The sequence below is a fragment of the Eptatretus burgeri genome, chromosome 11 (genome assembly GCF_056783735.1).
Source record: "Eptatretus burgeri isolate ZD-2024b chromosome 11, Ebu_testis_v1, whole genome shotgun sequence".
Taxonomy (NCBI): Eukaryota; Metazoa; Chordata; class Myxini; order Myxiniformes; family Myxinidae; genus Eptatretus; species Eptatretus burgeri.
In genome coordinates, this window is record NC_140971.1 from 63,097,655 (window position 1) to 63,117,568 (window position 19,914).

The window sequence follows — 19,914 nt, forward strand, 5'->3', positions numbered from 1 at the left end:
TCCGCCACAACAGCCAGATCATCCGCATACAACATCCTCCATAAAATAACTTTCAAGCCGACTTACCAGCTCTGTCACCATGATAAACATGAGTGGGCTGAAAAAGCTTCCGTGCCTCAAACCAATGTTCAAGGTAAACTCCTCCAACATCCCAAGACCAACCAAAACTCTTCCCTTTGTTCCCCCATACCACCAATCTAATTTCTGCTTCAGGAACTCCCATCCATCTCAGCGTCACCATCTCCATCTCTCTCGGAACAGTGTCCTAAGCCCTCTCCAGGTCCCCAAATCCCAATGCCATTGAACCTTGCACCTCCAACCTCTTCTCCACCAGCTTTATCAGCATGAACATCCCATTAGTCGTCCCCTTACCCTTTCTAAACCCCTGTTGCACTTCACCGATCTCAATCTCCACACTCTTCCTTATCCTCACGTTCAGCATCCTTTACAATACCTTCACAACATGACTTAAAAGCGTAATTCCTCACTAAAATTCCCCGTATCTTGAACATCACCCTTTCTCTTCCATATCAGCACAATTATCCCTGTCCTGCGGAATCAAACCCTCTCTCATACATGCATTCATCAGCCTCTTCGTCCAACTGACTCTGACCTCTCCCCCAGTAACGAATGTAACGGTAGGCGGCTCAGATAACTGGGAAAGGCCGACGCATCTATAAAAAGACCATGGACGCTGTCTACAACACTCACCTCTAACCGAATCCTCGCACCCAGTGTTGGTTTACCGGACCTGTGAGATAAATGCAGTAGATGGAGAACCGTGCTGACGGCGGCATAACCGATGTCAATTTGCCAAGCGAACCAATGTTAAGCGCCTTACCCCATTGCCTATCAGATACCAATCAATCGCTTTCTCCGGGACTAGTTACCCCTTGGAGCGCAATGTCTGTTCACAGTCCAGTCTTTATTTTATTTAAATTTAAGGATATACTCGAACATTGTAGAACACAAATCGCCACATCACTTCCATGAACCTCCAGTTTGGCAGTACTTGGACATGTTAAATAAGGTGGTTTATAAGACCGATTCAATAGCACTAAACGTCCGGATTTTTTTTTTATTGAAGTACCTGTATATACTTGAACACTGTGTGGGGTAAAGTGTTCTATGAACATTCAATTTAAGTCTCTGGTGTATGCTCCCCTTCCATACATTCACTCACTTTAAATGGCACCACACCAGACTCCACTCGTGAGAAGACTGAATGCCTCAATTCTGTGTTTGCTTCCAAATCTTGTGTACCCAACCCCTAATTACCTCCTACACTTGCCCTACCCTCTCATACCCAACTGCTCTTGGATACTATGTCTTTCTCACTTGAGAAAGTGGAGAGGTTTCTGGCAAACCTAATCTGATTATGTGACAGGTGCAGGCAGATTCACTGCAGATGTGCTTTAAAAACCAGTTCTGCAACTCGTACTCCTTCTTCTCTGTTCACTCAGTCATTCTCTCGAGATCAGTTTCCATCTGCCTGGAAGATAGCAAACATCAACGCAAAACAGAAACGTGGTGCAAAAACAGATCCTCTTAACTCCAGGTTGATAAGCTTGCTTCCAAGTATAAGCAAGGTCAGGGAACCTATCACTATAGGTGGCATCAAATAATTTATTTTCTCAAATAACCTGATCTCAGATAATTAATCAGTTCTGCTTGTGAGCAGCTTGTTCACCCCCATGTGCCCCTCTCCCCCTCCCCTTGATCTCGGTCACTGCCATTTATACTCTGCTGAAGGGCTTTCCTCCTTTCCATTTTGTCCCCTTACATTTTGCTCAAGCTCTTCCATGAGCCTCAATCGTGTATACAAAAACAAAAACACCTCATTATGACGACGAAGTTGCAAATGACATGCAAAGCAGTGAGAAAGGAGAGGGGAAGCTAAGACAGACAGACAGACAGACAGACACCATTCTTTTATTAAAATTGATACAGTCCATCTAAAAAATTGCTGCAACACTAAAACTACAGCTTCCTCTCATTCAAGTGCAAAATAATTCCGATTAAGTTTTGAAAACTCGAAAGCAGTTTACCCAATACACTTTGTTATTCTGCACGCTCACATTCCATCCAATCAGGATACAAACAAAGGCAAAGAAAATTACAGCTTCTTCAAATTCAAATAAAATTTTAAAAAAAATTGCGATTGGTACAAAATAATTGATAAATGGGCGTCTCGATCAGTTGAGGTTGAAGATTCACAATCAAAAAGATTTGGATCAGAATTGATGTTGATCACTGAATCAAAGTGTGACAATAAAGGTGGTCAGCTTAAATGTGGGCTGCATTATTGTGGAACGAGCCAAAACTGGACGTGCAACAGGAACCTAAGCCAAGGATCCAGCAGAGCTACAACCAGCATTCAGGCTTTTTGCATAATCGTTGAATAATATATGATAATTGCTCAAATAACATCCAAAATGTGGCAATCGGATGCTGATGAGCTGACCTACTGCCCTCCACAATAATCACAAACTAATAAAGAGCTTGATAGCACCCCAAAAAAAAATTCCACTTTTAACTTGCAATGCAAAGACATTACAAATTTGCTTTCAAGGTTATTAATTCAACTAATCGTCACAAGCACAGATGCAATGCATGTACCTTTTTATAGAAATAATAGATTGAACACTCCACTCCACTCCATGGCATATAAATAATTAAATACACTATTCTAAATTGGGACAAGTGCACAGCAAAAATAATGAATAGTCCCAAGTGGGACAGACGTGAGTCTCCCCATGAAGGGCAGTCATAATCTGGCTGCATTACCTGATAAAGTGGGTCATTAGGTGAAAAAACAAAGAAACAGCAGACACCTGACAGTAGGGATGAGAGGGGGTCTCAACACATGGATGGTCGGATGCATGTGACCCAATCAGTAAACAGGTGCTGAGTCACAAGTTAAAGGAAAACTTGCAGAAGCAATGAGAACCTTCCAATTTAGGTGCAGAAGTGTCAACGTTCTTCAATCGGACTGTGAAGCAACCGCATTGCTTCAAATGATGGGTCAAACGCTTTCCAATGCACACAAGTACAGCTGTGTAAATGGTAAAGCACCAAAGAAAAGTTGGTTTTAAAATTTACGTTTTGAAAACATAATCACCTTGATCGGTATTTGTCAAAGTGCAATCATGAAAAATTACAATATTTTTGTATTGCACCTCTGACAGATACCACATGCAGACATCTCAGAGATGTCCGAATGTGTGTGCCTTCCCTCCCCTCCCTACCCCACGCTGCCTCCCCTCCCCACCCCGTGCTGCCTTCCCTCCCTCCCCAACGCATGCTGCCTCCCTCCCCTCCGCGTGCTGCCTTCCCTCTCCTCCCCACCCCGCACTGCCTTCCTTCCCCTCCTCTCCCCACCCCGCCTTCCCTCCCCACCCCGCGCTGCCTTCCCTCCCCACCTCATGCTGCCTTCCCTCCTTACTCCACCCGGCGCTGCCCTCCCTCCCCTCCCCGCCCCACCCCGCACTGCCTCCCCTCCACTCTACTCCCCACCCCACCTTCCTTCCCTTCATGCCGCCTCCCCCACCCCTACAGTCATGCCACCTCCCCCACCCCTACCCTCACCCCGCCTCCCCCACCCCTACCCTCACGCCGCCTCCCCCACCCCTACCCTCACGCCGCCTCCCCCACCCCTACCCTCACGCCGCCTACCCCACTCCGCATTCCCTCCCCTCCCCAAACCGCGCTCCCTCCCCTCTCCACCCCGTGCTGCCTTCCCTCCCCAAACCGCGCTCCCTCCACTCTCCACCCCGTGCTGCCTTCCCTCCCCACCACGCGCTGCCCTCCCTCCCCTCCCACCCCACACGCTGCCCTCCCTCCCCACCTCATGCTACCCTCCCTCCCCTCCCCACCACACGCTGTCGTCCCTCCCCTCCTTGTCTCAGGTTAAGAGATTCTCAAACTTATCGTATGTGTGGAAATTAAATGAAGGCACAAACACTGGTGCAGCTTTTTTGACGAATGAAGGAACATGCCCTTCCTTCCCTTCTCCCAAAGCCCCTCCACCCCTCATGGACGTGTCTTGGCAGTGTCTGAGCGTTGTTTAGTATGACCCGTTTGAACGTACTGTTTTAACGTACCCAATTTCTTAATCATGTACTATTGCTGGCAAATCGCCGGCATTAGGGGACCATTCCACCACCCTTCCACTATCCCTCAAGTTCCCCTATCAAACGCATGTCCATGTCTCCCCCTCCCCACAACCCTCATCTCCACACCATCCTCCTCACTCCCTCCCAGAGTGTGAAGCGACGTGTGGCAAGGCTTCGCTCTTCAACCCTGCTCACTTACCCTCCCCAGTCTTAATATTTCCATCAGAGAAGCAACAAGTTGTATTTGCTCACTTTTAATACATCTGCACAGACTTCTTACCCATTTTATCTTCCAATGCAGAACAGTTGGGGCAGACGTAAACCTCCCCAGAATCCCGCATAACTTCTGCTCTGGGTATGGAAATCCCCACACAGCTGCCATGAAACCATTCGGAGCAACGGCTACAAGAAATCTGAACCCTGTGAGGTCGGGCAGAAAGAGCAAAATTTACTAGTCAAGCATAAATAAAGCAACCCCCTCCACTCCAAAATAAAAAAAGAAAGACAGGCAAAAGAAGAATTGACATTGGAGTTTCAAAAAAGTACACATGCCAGTCAACAATCAAGGAGAGAGGGGATAGGATAAAAGCAATGCATGAAACATAAGGTAAAGGGGTGGGGGTTAGGGTTAGAATGCAAGTTGTAGAAACGTTTCGAACATGCATTGACAAATTTTGAAGCAAATGAAACTGTAAATCTTGGAAATATGAAGCAACTGTCAGACGACCGACACCGGCGCGCACGCACGCACGCGCTCGCACGCGCACGCACGCACGCACGCACGCACACGCACACACACACACACACACACACACACACACACACACACACACACACACACACACACACACACACACACACACACACACACACGAGCTTGGGGAAAGTGCCTTCACTTCCCAGGGCACTCTGGGTACCAGTGACGTCAAAACAATGGTGCCATATTTCTCGATGCACTCAGCAAAGCTCTTCCTCAGGAGGAATTTCCTCCTCCCCATGAATGCCAGTGGATATGGGGATTGTCTGTGATCTTATCCTTATGAATGCTGAACATCAAACAAGGAAGCTTCATGTACTATTTTTAGTGTCTTTGGTAGGACTCAACCAGGATTTGAACTGCCAGCCTCCCAGACTTGGAGTGGATGCTCTAACCATTACACTACTGGACTCTTTGCATTTCCAACACGAGATAATCTTGTGGCCCACACTATTAGCTTCCCTCCCTTTCTGCATATGCACAACAAACATCGCAGGTTTGTGTTGAGTTGTGACAGGTTCCCCCGACACCTCACAGCCCTTAATCCTCTCCAGCTGTTGCTTCCGAAATAACAGCAAATATAACTCTGTCTTGCACTCTCAATACTCTATGTAATACTGTGGCTCTCCTGCTTCTGCAAGAAAGAACCAGCTAAATGTAGACCGTTTCTCAACATCAGCTCTACGAGATCTTGACCCTCTCTATTCCTTGTTCCCCATCTGAATCTGCCAACACACTCTTCACCCAGCTCCACAACTCCCCTGTGCACATTGACGTCTCATGCGATGCAGAGCATCACCCTCCAGCTTAACCACTCCCATCAACCTCTCCTGAACTCCTGGTTCTGTGTCTCATGCCTTCCATCAGTTGCCCATCGACCGACACAACAGACATCAGATGTTGATGTACTATCAACCATGCCATAATTACCCATCCCTCCCATCTCTTTATTCTGACTGCTCTTGCTCAAGTGAAGTCAATGATGTTATGTTCAAACCATTTTTCATGACAATTATTTGAGCTTTAAAAGATCAGAACAATGACTGGTGCATCAAAAAAGGGAAGAGGCAAGTCAAATGAAAAATAATAAAAATGTAATAATAATAAAACAAAATTATAAAAGGTAATGAAAAGTAATAAAAATGCGAAAACTATAGCTAAGTCGACAGCACGCAATTGCAAATCCCCACACTTCCCATCTAAAGCAAGGTTAAAATATGGTGAAACGTTCCACCAGGAATGACCCAATATCAAATTTTGAATTTTTTTTAATCCCCATTTTGACCCCTGTGAAGTCCCCACCCCATGGGCATGAAACAGGTCAAATACAAAAAATTGTCACATATTCCATGCGTCCTCCAATGTTGATTGCATACACAAAGTTTGACTTGAAGATGTTGAAAAATGTGCTCCCAATAGTATTTTACAGTATTTGACCTTTCGGCCCCACCCGAGAAGCAGGGTCAAAATGATACTGCACTTCCACATTCTTGCCATGTGGTGATCATAACTACCAAGTTTGGTGAATTTCTGCACAACCGTTAAGGAGGCGATAGGGTGATGGACAAATGGACACAGACAGACAGCCAGACAGGAGCCAATTACAATATCCCCCCCCCCTTAAAAAAAAATTGTGGGAATAATAATGCTCATGAAATAAGAAAAACAGCAGAGACTGGACTTGTTTTCTGTGGTGTTTGTGCAGTTTTGTGTGGTGTTTGTGTACTGGTATGTTACGTAATTAAGAGACATAATTTGAACTGCCACTTTATAACTGCTGGCAGCGCTCGGGTACCAAGACGTCCCGCTTTGATTGGACACCTGACCATGACTCATGACATTTTTTATGATGATTCAATAGAATTTAGAATGGGATTAAAATAAATTAAATTCAAATCAAATAGAAGACCAAATAGGAAAAGTCCTGCATTGGAGTCTTCAGAAGGAACCCAAGCAAGCAAAATGCAAAGATGAAGTCATCAGGAGGAACCTGGTTAAGATCTCCATTTCAGCAGCTGCCACTACACCCTCAAAACCATTCAGGAACAGCCAATTGAGCCTCATTCAAAATAAAGAAATAAATAAGAACCAAGATAAAAAACAAAAATAAAAAATAAAAATTCTCACTGCCAGACCATGCGTCCAATCAAGTTGAACATGTATTCCACCATCACAACTATATCATAATAGTGAAGTTTCACATCAACTGAATTGGTTCCAGAGAAAACAGTATTTAATATTTTTCTCCAAACCAATATTGCTGCAAAGCCGTGTGACCGATCAATTATTCCTAAACAAACTTGAACATCCATGACTTGGGGAACATTTCACCTCAATTTGTCCAGCTGTTCTGGAAAAGAAGAATTTTATAGGTTTTCGGATAAATCCAATATGGCTGTCAAACCATGTGACTAAAAACATAATGTGTGAACATTTTGCTCCTCATGGATAGGCAGTCATCATCGGCCTGGCTGAGGCAAGATCTGGCATCCTATCCATAAGGATAGGATGCCAGACATGAAATCAGAGCCATCTCCCTCGACATATCGAGAACTTTCAATATAGTATGGCACCCTGCCCTGCTGACCAAACTCTCTTCCTATGGTATCCAAGGACATCTCCACTCATGGTTCGCAAACTTCCTCGCCTGTCACAGCCAATGTGTAGCCCTTAATGGAGTTCTCTCATCCCCTCTTCCTGTCCAGGCTGGAATTCCTCAAGGAACTGAACTTCCTCAAATCAAGGCTGGTGTTCCTCAAGGAACTGAACCTCCTCAAATCAAAGCTTGAGTTCCTCAAGGAACTGAACTTCCTCAAATCAAGGCTGGAGATCTGGGCACTGTTCGTTTCTGGTTTTCATCAACGATCTCTCAGACTCTTTGGAAAATCCTCTTTATCTCTTTGCTGATGACTCCACCCTCTGCCGAACCATCCATCATCCCTTACATCGGCAAGCAGCAGCCTCAACACTTGCTGCAGATCGGGACAAAAACCACAAACTGGTCCATCACATGGAACATGTCTTTCAATCCTGACAAATCTCACACTCTCACTGTGTCTCTCTGAAAGGACAATATAGAACCCCCCCCCCACATCTACTTTCTCAACAATCCTATGGAAGATGTCCTTTCATTCAAGCTTCTGGGTCTCACTATCTGCCATGATCTTTCCAGGGAAAGCCACATTTACAACCTGGCCTCCAAAGCCAGTTGTTGCCAGTCGAGGCCTCCAAAACAAAGCCAGCTGGGCATCCTACGTCGGGCAAAGTCCTCCCTCGGCCAACTTGAGCTCCTGACCACATACAAAGCTTTCGTCTGCACCCTGATGGAGTACTGCTCTCCCCTCTGGGCTGGTGCTCCCACCTCTCACCTTTCTCGGTTACACACTGTGGAAACCAAGACATTTAGGATTATTGGTATCTCCCACAATCAGGCTGTCGTTGGGTCTCACACTCTCATCACAGGCAGGTTTTTGGTCTGTCGGTCTTCTACTGTCCCCTCTCCAGCCTCGCCACAACCCCCCCCCCCACGATACTGTGAAAAGTCCCCCCCCAAATATTTTTGCAGGGCACTCAAGGTCCAACAGTAACCCCCTTCTGGTAAAACTACCAAAACCAAGAATCACTGCCCACCTTCACTCTTTCATTCCTCTTTTTTCCCACCTTTGGAACAAACTCCCACACTCTCTTCAATCCAACTCTTCCCTCCAGGTCTTTTCAAAACAGCTGTTCATCACCACCCATCTCCCTCCCCATCCAAAATCACGATATTTTCAACTCCCGCGAATCCACTCCAAACCCACCTCCTTCAACTTCCCTGCTTTCCTTCCTGAAAGTCCCTGTGGTGTCAATCTGGTTTACCCTGTGTATCCCACCTTATTCCTCTCCCTCCACAGATCTCCTTGTGTCTCTGTTCCACACTGTTTTTCCTTCCCTCTCCCGCCCCTCTTGCCTCCTGCTCCCTTTGTTGTATGTTGTGTGTTAGCTCTCATACGACCCTCGACAATGTATACAAAAAAAAAAAAAATTTAAAACAGTTTTGTCTCGATCTGTTCAGACACTTCAGAGAAATTATTTTTGAATGAGTTTTTTTTTTAATAAACAACATGGCTGCCGAATCACATGACCGATGAAAATTAAATCTTTTGTGGCCCATTTTATCCCGATGACCCTCAAAGATTTTCAGACTGATCAGATGTCGCGTTCTACATATGTCGTTATGACGTCATAACAAAGGACACATGACGTCAAAAAAAACAAATATTTAGTCCCCATGAGGAGTACTTGCCACGTGCCAAGTTTCAATTTTTTTTCCTTGATGCGGTTTCAAAGATACAGAGGTCCAAAGTCTTTTCCATTTTTCCAAAATGGCGACCACACTACATGACCGATGAAATCATAAATTAAACATTCTACATGAATGTAGAATTAAGGTGCGGAAGTTGCTCCTGTGGTGAAAATTCCTGTCAATCTGACAAGCAGTTGCGGAGAAAAACAAAATTCTGTGCGGACGAGACAGACAGAAACAAACAAAAAAACAATATCCCCCTTCCACCATGCGGCGGAGGATAAAAACAAGAAAAAGTCATTGTGCTTTGCACAATACTTGCAAAATCCACCCTCCCCTATCCAAAGGTTGCCATGGATACATCAACTTGCCCATTTCATCAAGATTAAAATTGACAATCTTAATCAAAGCTTAGGTCAATCGGATGAAAACTGATTTTTCAGATTGAAATTGATGGTTTTAGAAGTTTGACCTTGAGTTGACCTTTGACATAAAATAGTTGTTTTCCCAATTCAGTGATGGACTATGCAAATCCTGGTCAACTTTCAAGTTAATCAAGGCTGGTTCAATGACCGCTGTAATCAACTTTCAAGTTAATCAACTTTCAAGCTAACCCTAACAGCTCATGAGGGTCACAAAGACATCGTGAAGATGTCAATCGACGATTTTAGAAGTTTGACTTATTGACCATTGACCATTGACATTTTGAGTTCAAAAATAGTTTCCAAATCCAGTGACACAATCTTAAAAATGTTGTTCAAATTTGAAGTCAATCGGATGAAAAATGATGATTTTATAAATTTGACTTCAAAATCAATAGGCTTCTCAGTTGAAACGACCTCCACAACTTGGTAAAGTTTCATGACGATCAGTTTAGAATTGCGACCTGCAGGCGATAGACAGAGAGACAGAATAACAAGACGATGACGTTGTGCAGAGCATGATACTTGCAAAATCCATAAAACAAATATGACCTCAAAAATAATTGGTGGTTGAAGTAAATGATCAAATATGCAACACCACTTTAAATTTCAAGTCGATCGAATGAAAATTGAGGATTTTAGAAATCTCTAAGTTGTTGACCTTTTGACCTCAAAAACAATAGGTTTCTTCCTTATGACAAACTCTACCATGTGGTGAAGTTTCGTGAAGATCGGTATCAAATTGTGACATGCAGGTGACAAACAAAATTGACGGGCCAATACACTTGAAAAGTCCTCGATTTTGCAAGTAACAAACAAACGGACCCAAATGTAATGCCCTCTCCTCCGGCAAAGGTAATAAGAAGAAGCTGATGCTCTCGGTCCTCCGCTTTTTGGGTTGTATGAGGAATAGATCTGTGCAATATGAAAGCTAAACCTTGAACGGTTTTTGAAATATCACATATGCAAGCCAAGTTACCAAGATGGTTGCCATGGCAACAAAACTCAGCCAATCACCGCAGTGATCTCATCAGGTTGAGATAATCTCATGAGGAACAGATATCTGCAATATGAAAGCTAAATGTTCAGGGTGTATATATATATATATATATATATATATATATATATATATATATATATATATATATATATATATATATATATATATATATATATATATATAAATAATAGCATGCTTGCACAACTAAAAACTCAGCTCGCAGTGACATGATCCCTATGAAATTGCTGTGGCACTTCCCGGACATGCCGACAATGTTTGGGAAGTCTTGGCGTTCCATAGTACCACTTGCATTTTGCACAATGTGTATTTTTGTCATTCCCCGTGTACGGTCTGTCGTCTGCTACCAGCTATGTTGTTCTGCTATCTCGTGCATATGCAGGAGTATCGCTGGTATATATATATATATATATATATATATATATATATATATATATATATATATATATATATATATATATATATATATATATATATATATATATATATATATATATATATATATATGTACACAAAAGTACACAATAGGATCCTAAGCCAACCACCCTAACGGCAAAGCTAATGCCAGGCTAAATAAAAGTGATAATAAAATGGCATAATATTGAAGAATAAAAAGTTAACTTAAAAAAATTACAGTGGTCATTTCTTAAAACAAATTGTAGTACAAATCCCATCATTAAACAGAAAGCATCTGAAAATGCAAAGCCCATCTGCTTTGTATTCTGACTTGTTATTCCATATGCCAAACGGTACGTTTGACCATTTGACCAAATTCTTAATTTGTCTTCTCCATATTCTCATTATAAAGCTTTGTTGAAAATTTGATGACTAAAGCTCAAATGGTAAAAAGTTACAGCCCAGACAGACACACGAACACACAGAAGTGATTGCAAAACTCCGTCTTCCGCTGCGTGGTGGATGGGCTAATAAGTCGCTTCGACATTCGATGTTGTTCCTCCGCTTGTCATGAGAATAGAAACCACACAGAGGTAAAAAAACTTATTCAGGTGTTTCAGCAGCAAATTAAAATTATGCTGATCTTCCAGAGAATCAAGACCAATATGAGAAACAATCATTCCTACGACAGCACCATACCCGTTTCACTTACTATATTTGGAATTCTCATGAACAGCCACCAGCAGGCATGTGACAAGTTTATTGCAAAAATGAGTGGGGGGGGGAGTGGGATGGAAGACTCTGTTGTGGGAGAGGTGTGTGGTGTAGGTGGGCAAGTACAAGTACATTGCTCCAAACAACACAAATGAAATATTTAATGTGACAAAGATGTTCAGTTTTGAGGGAGATTCAAATTTGCATTGGACCTTTGCCAATACAAGATGATGTACATTTTTGCTTTTCAGTGAATTTGCCTTGATGAGAAACACCTGCTCCATTTGGGAACATTGGCGAGTCATCTCCACCACTCCCCCCCCCCAATTTGCAGGCGACGGGGGGGGGGGTGTTCCCATGACCTGACCCCGGGTACTGCCAAAACGTATGCAAACTTTGGTGGCGAGCCCTTTATTTCAATGATTTTTCAGATGTAAATACACATACACGCACCTCATTTAATATAGTAGGAGCGCTAATTAACAAAGTAGAGCACCGCTCGATTGATCATCCATTGCATGTTAAACTGCTTGCTTAATCTCTTGATAGAAAAGCTCTTTGGTGCCCTGACAAAATTTGGAATTCTGGTATCCTGGTTTGCATTCCCAATTGCAATATTCTCTGGAGACCAAATAATAATGAGAATGCTTAGACTATGGTTGATATACATGATCACCAATCCCTTCAATCCACTGGGGAGATGCCTCATTTTTTACCAACATATCCAGTTCCAAAATTCCCATTGTATCCCATGAGGTGGAGCCGAAACATTTTTCCCTTTTTCAGAAATAGGTTTCAGAGCCAACAACATGACGTATTCCAATGAAAGTCATGAAAGCCACTCAAGTCAAATTACTCCTGGGATCATTGCACCACAAAGCTACCTTGCTTATTTGACCTGCATCATTTATTTTGTGGAACACATGTATGAGTGGAAGAGAACCAGAATCTACTGTTGACTGTCTCACATTGGCGTGTTTATCAATCCCATTGGTATGGATGATAACTAATGATGTTTAGAAACAAGGTCAAATTCCAAATTATCTGTTGAATTGTACATTATCTACGAATGCGCTTGCAATTTAGAAGCGTACAGTCAGCTAATGGTCATTTTCGACAACTTATGCACAAACTTCACTTTGAAAAATACGTTTTATAGACATGCAATTCATCATAGCCAACAGCCATCAACTTTCATCTACCCACTGCTGGATGGTAGCCTCATCAGGACTACTGAACGAACATCTGCCTTTGGCAAATTATCCAACTTGATGCTGCAAACCTTTATTTTATCGTGCCATGTTCCAAATTGTTCTCTGCGGTTGTTTTTCATGTCCCTTGGCACCCACTCCAGTATTTCTCTTATCCAACGATGATCATTCTTTACTACATAATAAGCCCTTCGCCATTTTTGGTTTTATTTATTTATTTATTTTTCCTTCAATGACATCACAAATCCTTGGTGGTGGTCACCAATTTAAATTACCTTCGCCACCAAAGGTGGACGGAGGTCATGTTTTCACCCGCCATTTTCATACCAGATTTTCATACCAGAATTACTGAAGTGATTCTTCACCAATGCGAGATAGGCCCAAAAACGATATAGAGCACGGTGTCTCAAAAAGTTGTAGACGAGATATGATAAAACTTTGTAGATGAGTTGGGTTGATGAAAAGAACAATTTTGGCTCAGTTCCAGAGGCATATCTGGCCTATCAGTAGGATGCAAAACGTAAACTGTTTAGCATGGTGGAGGTATGTGCTCTACCAAGAGACACTAGTTTAGTTTGTTCACACCCCCTTCTGGTTCCCCACAAAACAATTCATCCAAACGGTTCTCGTACAGATACTTGGGTTCCTCAGTCAAAGGTTTTAATCAGTGAGTCTGGTGCACTCATCGGTGATGGCGACAGGCTGTTTTTGCACAGAAACTAGAAAAAAAAATTTTAACGAACAAGAGACGTTGTGCATAGCACAATACTTGTGAAATCCATAAAACAAATTTGCCCTTAAAAATAATTAGCGATTGAATTCAATGACCAAATGCAAACAAATTTGACCTTCAAATTTCAAGTCAAATGGAAGAAAAGTCAGTTTCAGAAATTCAGCCGCTGATGGCTGTGGCAGCCATTTTCCACTGCCATCAAAAAATTTGAGATGGCCCAATATCGAAATCTGTTCATAATATGATAGGCAACTGGTGTGCCAAATTTGGTGCTTTCCTCACAAAATGTATAATTGTTATGCTAAGTTGCCCCACTATAATACCTTGACATACGAGTTTAATTTGTTCTGTGACCGAGCTCGTAACTCGGTTTGCTCGTGTATCAAAACAATTTTCCCAATTGAAATTAATTAAAATACCATTAGTCAGTTCCAGTCCCCCCCCCCAATTTTTTTTTTAATTCACTTTATCGCTAAACTTAATTGCTACAATTTTTTTTTTTACATTTTATTTTTTTTATTCCCTTTGCCGTTACACTTAATTGCTACAATTAGCCGTTACCGCAGCTTCGAAAGAATCGTAACGCCCTTGGCTGGCGTTATAGCCTTCAACGAATCCTTCTGCTCGAGAATAGTACACATCGTTGAAGTACTACGCTCAAACTCCCTCGCCAACTCGACAACACGCACTACACGTTCATGTTTTGCAATGATTTCACGCTTCATTTCAAGCGACATCATTCGTTTCTTCTTAGCACTGTCCTTTGCAGTTACTTTTTTAGGACTCATGGTTGAGTTACAACAAAGAAATTTGGCTAAATAACTGCACCAATGAAAAAACAAGAGCTAAACACAACGCAGATTACTACGGTACGACCCTACTCAACGAGATAACCAAGAGAACTGAACGAGTGAGTGGCGGGAGATGCGTGAAAAGGCGGGAGAAAAAAAAAATAAAAAATAAAAAAAACAGCTCGCTCCACTCGTAACACAAAGCAAAAAATCGTCCGAGCAACGGCTCGTAACTCGGAATACTCGTAAGTTAGTGCATCCGTATGTCAACGTATTACTGTACTTGCAAAATCCTAGATTTTGCGAGTAAGACCGACAGACAGACAGACAGACAGACAGACAGAATAACACACAAAACGAACCAATTCACTTGAAAAAATCTTCAATTTTTGGAAGTGATTACAAAAATAGATAGATAAAAATTAAACATTGCCCTTTTTTTTGCTGATTTTGTTTGTATACCAGTATGTCGTTGAGACTTGTGGAATGGCTAACACAATGTTTTTGTCTGTTCTGTCCTGATCCATTCAAAAACAAACCATGGAAAGAGCAGAGGGTGCAAGACCAGAAAGGAGGCAGTAGAAGACAGAGACCACCGATATGTCTGCGATGAAGTAATAGGCACATCGACTCAGCTTCAGCAGGGGAGATTCCAATGATCTTGAAGGCCTTGGTTCCCACAGCGTCAAGCTGAGCAAGATGTGAGGCAGCGGAGCCAGACCAAAGGGGAGAGCAATACTCCATCAAGCTGCGGATGAAGGACTTGTAGTTGGATTGGAGTTCAGATGTGCCAAGGAAGGACTTTGTATGGAGAAGGATGCCAAGTTGGTGGCTGGATTTGGAGGTAAGCGTTGAAATGTGGTTTCCCTAAGCAGATCGTGGCCGTTAGTGAGACCCAGGAGTTTGAATGAATGGACTTTCTCAAGAGGAATTATATTTTTTGAAAACCATTGAAAATCATTAATCACGGTGTAATTAGAAGGGAAAATAAAATTTGAATTTTTTTTGCCAATCACAAAGTGCCGAGCCTTAAAGTGTCGATTTTCAATTTTGGCCATTGACGTCACACCTTGAACTCACCTTGATCCAAATGGCGGCTTACATAGAGAAAAAGTGCTCTATATTTCAAGCTTGGATTCCGATATTGATTCCAATGCCATTAGCAACTCTTATCTGAAGGTTCTCAGTATGTCGAACCTGATCAGTGGGATTTTGAAGAAATGATTGGAGCCAAAATTAGTGATGGAAATGCTTTCGGAGGAATTGTGGAGCCGTATTGTTTTGAGCCTAATGCGAGCGATTCAGATGAAGATGGTGACAATGGAGGCGTTAGTGAAGGTGAAAACGCAGGTCGCATGTGCACTACAGATTGAACAGAAAAACAAAACCGACCAATGACGATTTATAAGGGACTTGTAATAATTGATAAATCAGTTATACTACTCATGCAGAGGCACAGCATGGACAAGGCACACTCGGACAGTGCCTACAAAATGGACGATGAATGCTTTGTCCCACTGTCGCAGGCTGACGAGATGTCCTGTATGTTACGGGATCATCTTGTTTCATACTTTCCTGGGACGCCATTTGTGTCTGTGATTGTGCGGTGTGGGTGTTCCGCATCAGTGGAGGGAGGTGTGGTGTAAGGGGGGGGGTGGTTTGGGGTGGTGGTGGGTATTGTTAGGTTTATGGTTAATGGAGGATTGTGGGGTGATTGTGGCAGGAGGAGGGGTTGTGGGGTGGTGGTGGTTATTGTGGGGGTGATCGCTGATGGGGGATTATGGAGGGATGGTGGAGTGGGGAGTAGTTGCCCGTTACATGTGCTGGTGGCTGGGTTGAGATGGTCTTCCAGTTTCGAGTGATGGCTGTTTCTTCCACTTAATCATTTAACCGCTTTCTTCCGCTTAATCTCTCTATCATGGTGAATAACAAGATCTAGCCATCTCTGTTGTTTTATAAAAATGCTCTGTAAAACGTCCCAAGAACAAAAGGAACATTTTGTCAGCCCGATCCACACGGGTATTTCAGATAAATCTCCTCCAATTTCTGGCAAACTTAGGGTTATTTGGCCATTGGTGTTGCATGAAACCCTTTGCTTGTATTAATGCAACCACCAAGGATACATCGACTCGGCATATTTGTGGAAAATCTAAAATTATTTGGCGTTGAGTTAAACCCGACCATGATGTAACCCGTGGACAATATGAATCTGACAGTGTACTTCCAGGTGTGACGTTAACGTCTAATCGTGAAGAAGATTGACTTTTAATCGCAAAATTACTTGCTTTACAAATCACAAATCGCAAAAAGACATCATACCTATTTTGTAATCAAGAGAGAGATTAGCTTTGGTGGTCTAAATGTTGGGGTTCCCCTTTAAAAAGGTTTTTTTTTTTTTTAAAGAAGTGTTTTTATTTCATGTAGATTCTGTATGGAGAGAAAAGGGTTGGGGGGAATGTACAACTAGCAGCAGAAGGAAAATGTTTTGGGGTGAAATGAAGTAAAGTGGTTAAAAAAAATTGAAACGAGGAAGGGATAGCGGATAATGTTTTTGAAGAAAAACAACACATGAAGCATTTCTGAAGGAGATATAAGGGTTGAATGATGCATTTTAAAATGTTTTTAAAGGAAGAAAGAGCATTTATATTGAATGAAAATTCAGTTTTGAGACGTTGAGAAAAGAGGGGGGGGGAAATGTAGAACTGGGAGAACAGGCAGGAAGAAATTCAAGTAGAAATGAGATCGAACATTGAGATTGTGTGAAGTGAAAGATAAAAGTTGCTTTTTTGTTGTTAGTGCTCGTTGTTGATTTTTTGAGGTGAGGAGGGGAAATAGGATGATGTTGAGGAGGTGGAAGCAAGATACCCGAGAAGAAAGAAGCAAAACGGAACATGGAGACAAATAATTTTCACTTTCTATCCGAGGAAAGGCCATGTCAGGCCTTGAACAAGACGAAAAGAATAGCACAAACAACAAATGAATTAACATGAAATATTGCATGGGTTACAACAGCAATACCTGGACAAATGACATCAACATCACATTAAAAAAAAATACAAAAACATGACGAATATGCTTCGGAAAACTCAGCTTCATGAGGTGCAAATGAACACCTCAGATTTCATCAGCATGTTGCAAAAGCCACCAAACCTTTTACATTCTTATCTCTCAACATCTCTTGTGTCCATCTTGCCTTCTCCACCACAAGTGTTACAGACTTTCACCACGAAAACGACAAGATGCTACGAATGCGAAACACAAACACAAGCAATCCATCCCTCTGCCAAACACACTTTACATGGTCATGTGTCATCACATTTCAACAAGACATTCTTTTCCCACAGCTGGCCAAGCTAATGGTCTTGTACACCTCACGTTTAAATTTACTTAACGAGCCGTCAGTTTGTTCGGCATCGCAATAGCCAATTTGTATTTAAAGGGTCATAGCATGTTTGCAGTGAGCCCACAAAGCTATTTCTCGATGGAAACGCGAGACATACACAGCCCCATTTCATATTTAAAGGGATGAATCCGCCCAGTTTTGAACCCCCATACATGGGCAAAACATCCGATATCAAGGATTATTCACTGAGACAACAGACAAACATGAATTCTGCCATGCCAGATAACATCTGCCTCCATTTCGCAGTCCATTATTGCATGTTCCAGACCCTTCTGGTTGACTCTAACATGATCCATCCAAAGGTTCCCCAACAGCCACCTCATTATGACTTTTATCTCCTTTGAGTTAATCTTGCACACTTTCCTCACACATTAAAACCTTCACAAGTTTTAATAGGTGACTCTAGTGCACTCTTCTACCCAGTCATCAGTGAGAGCGACAGGTGGTGTGTACACAGGGGTTCACAACACAAGCTTCACATTCACATTAGCGTATCACCAAACACATGGCAAGCGACGATGATGTGCATCATCCAATAAGAGCCACACATCAGCCACCCAAGGAAAGACGACACTGCAGGCCACACACAAATGTTGGCACACAAGCATCAAACGTCAAATCAAAGCCATCAAATCCCCCCCCCCTCCATCCCTAACTGAGTGGACCTCAAACATCAAAGGCTCCCCACTTCAACCAAACAGATCTCTCAATCAAGGCAGCTGCTGATAAAACTGGCATCTGCTTAACAAATTGCTTCCTCCCACAGGACGTCTCCGACTCCTCTGTGCATCTCCCCAGCTATTATCTCGTCCGATTTGATAAGACTCTGCCCCTTATGGCAGAGTTGCTCTTGACAACAAGAACTCAATTTCTCACTGTCTATGGCGTGATTGTAGCACTCCCAAACCTGAGGAGTCCTACATCTATTGCTCCTGATATCAACTCAACCTGGGAATTCCACCAGAGAAACCTACTCTCGCTTATGTACAGATTCATCCCATATCATCTCATCTTCAGTTATGCGAACAATCTTCACACACGTGTCAGTTAAAGGCTAGATGTTGTGGTATTTGTGAGTAAGCATTAGTAAATGAATGATTAAAATTGATGGCAACATGTTACAATTTTCGTTGAGAATGGATCGGTAAATTGTAATTTTAACTGCTTGATGTAATGAGCTAATTTTGACAGTAGTTGGCAGTATTGTATTGTATTTTAAACTGCCGAGTGAGATTCGTGAAGGTGCTGGAACGTTCTCAGATGAAACTTCCAGTATGGACGAGAATCGCATTTACGAGAAGGCATGGGATTGTTCTGTGTTAGAATACAAAACCATGTGAGGGAGGTATAGAGAAACGGGTGACATGTGACAAGACATCTGCATCATTCGACCCTGTGCTCGATTTAACTATGATGAGTGAACGAGGTGTTAATGCCCAGAGCGGTTGGTCAAGTTTGGAGCCGGTTATAATCAGGTTGATTAAAACTCAAGAAGATTGTGTCTCGGGAAAGAATTAATTTGAGCTCTTCAATCATCCTGGACAGGCCAGCGTAGGAGAGAACACAAGGTGACAAAAATCAATAGTCTTGTTATGGACGTTGTATGAAATGGTGAACTTCCTCATTTGACTTTGTATCTGTTGATTTGAAATACAACTTTCAAAAACATTACGCTGTTGATGTGGTCATTGTAACGTCACTCAGAAGTCACAGACCCCAACTGAAAACGATCCATTCAAGAGGTAGCCGACCGGAACGTTCGTTTAGATGCGTGACGCTTACGCAAACCATGGAAGAGTCATGAGAGAATGGGCTGGGTTCAGCACCACAAATAATATACGTACACTAAAAGGAAAACCGGAAGGTATGCATAACCACCACCACCATGGTACACAGAATCCTGTGGTAAGGCAGTTGCTCTGAAATCATTTGCATCCTCCTTCTGGAAAGCAAACCCGACCGAAACAATCTCAGATCATTCCACAAAGTCCGCAACAAGGTGTGTCCACTCTCAGCAGAGCCAGAAAACATCTGTCCAACCTAAAGATTAATTTCCAGTTTTTCCTTCC

The 19,914-nt window shown here is 42.5% G+C and overlaps 1 protein-coding gene across 4 annotated transcripts in view; it reads right to left on the minus strand.

Moving 5' to 3' along the window:
* Nucleotides 1-19,914, minus strand: part of LOC147017223 (uncharacterized) — a 284,769-nt gene that overhangs the window by 232,498 nt on the left and 32,357 nt on the right. For all 4 annotated transcript variants that reach the window (XM_085846675.1, XM_085846676.1, XM_085846673.1 and 1 more), the window contains one exon: nt 4,396-4,535. In XM_085846675.1, coding sequence (XP_085702801.1) covers nt 4,396-4,535 — 140 coding nt within the window. The remainder of the gene's footprint in view (nt 1-4,395; nt 4,536-19,914) is intronic.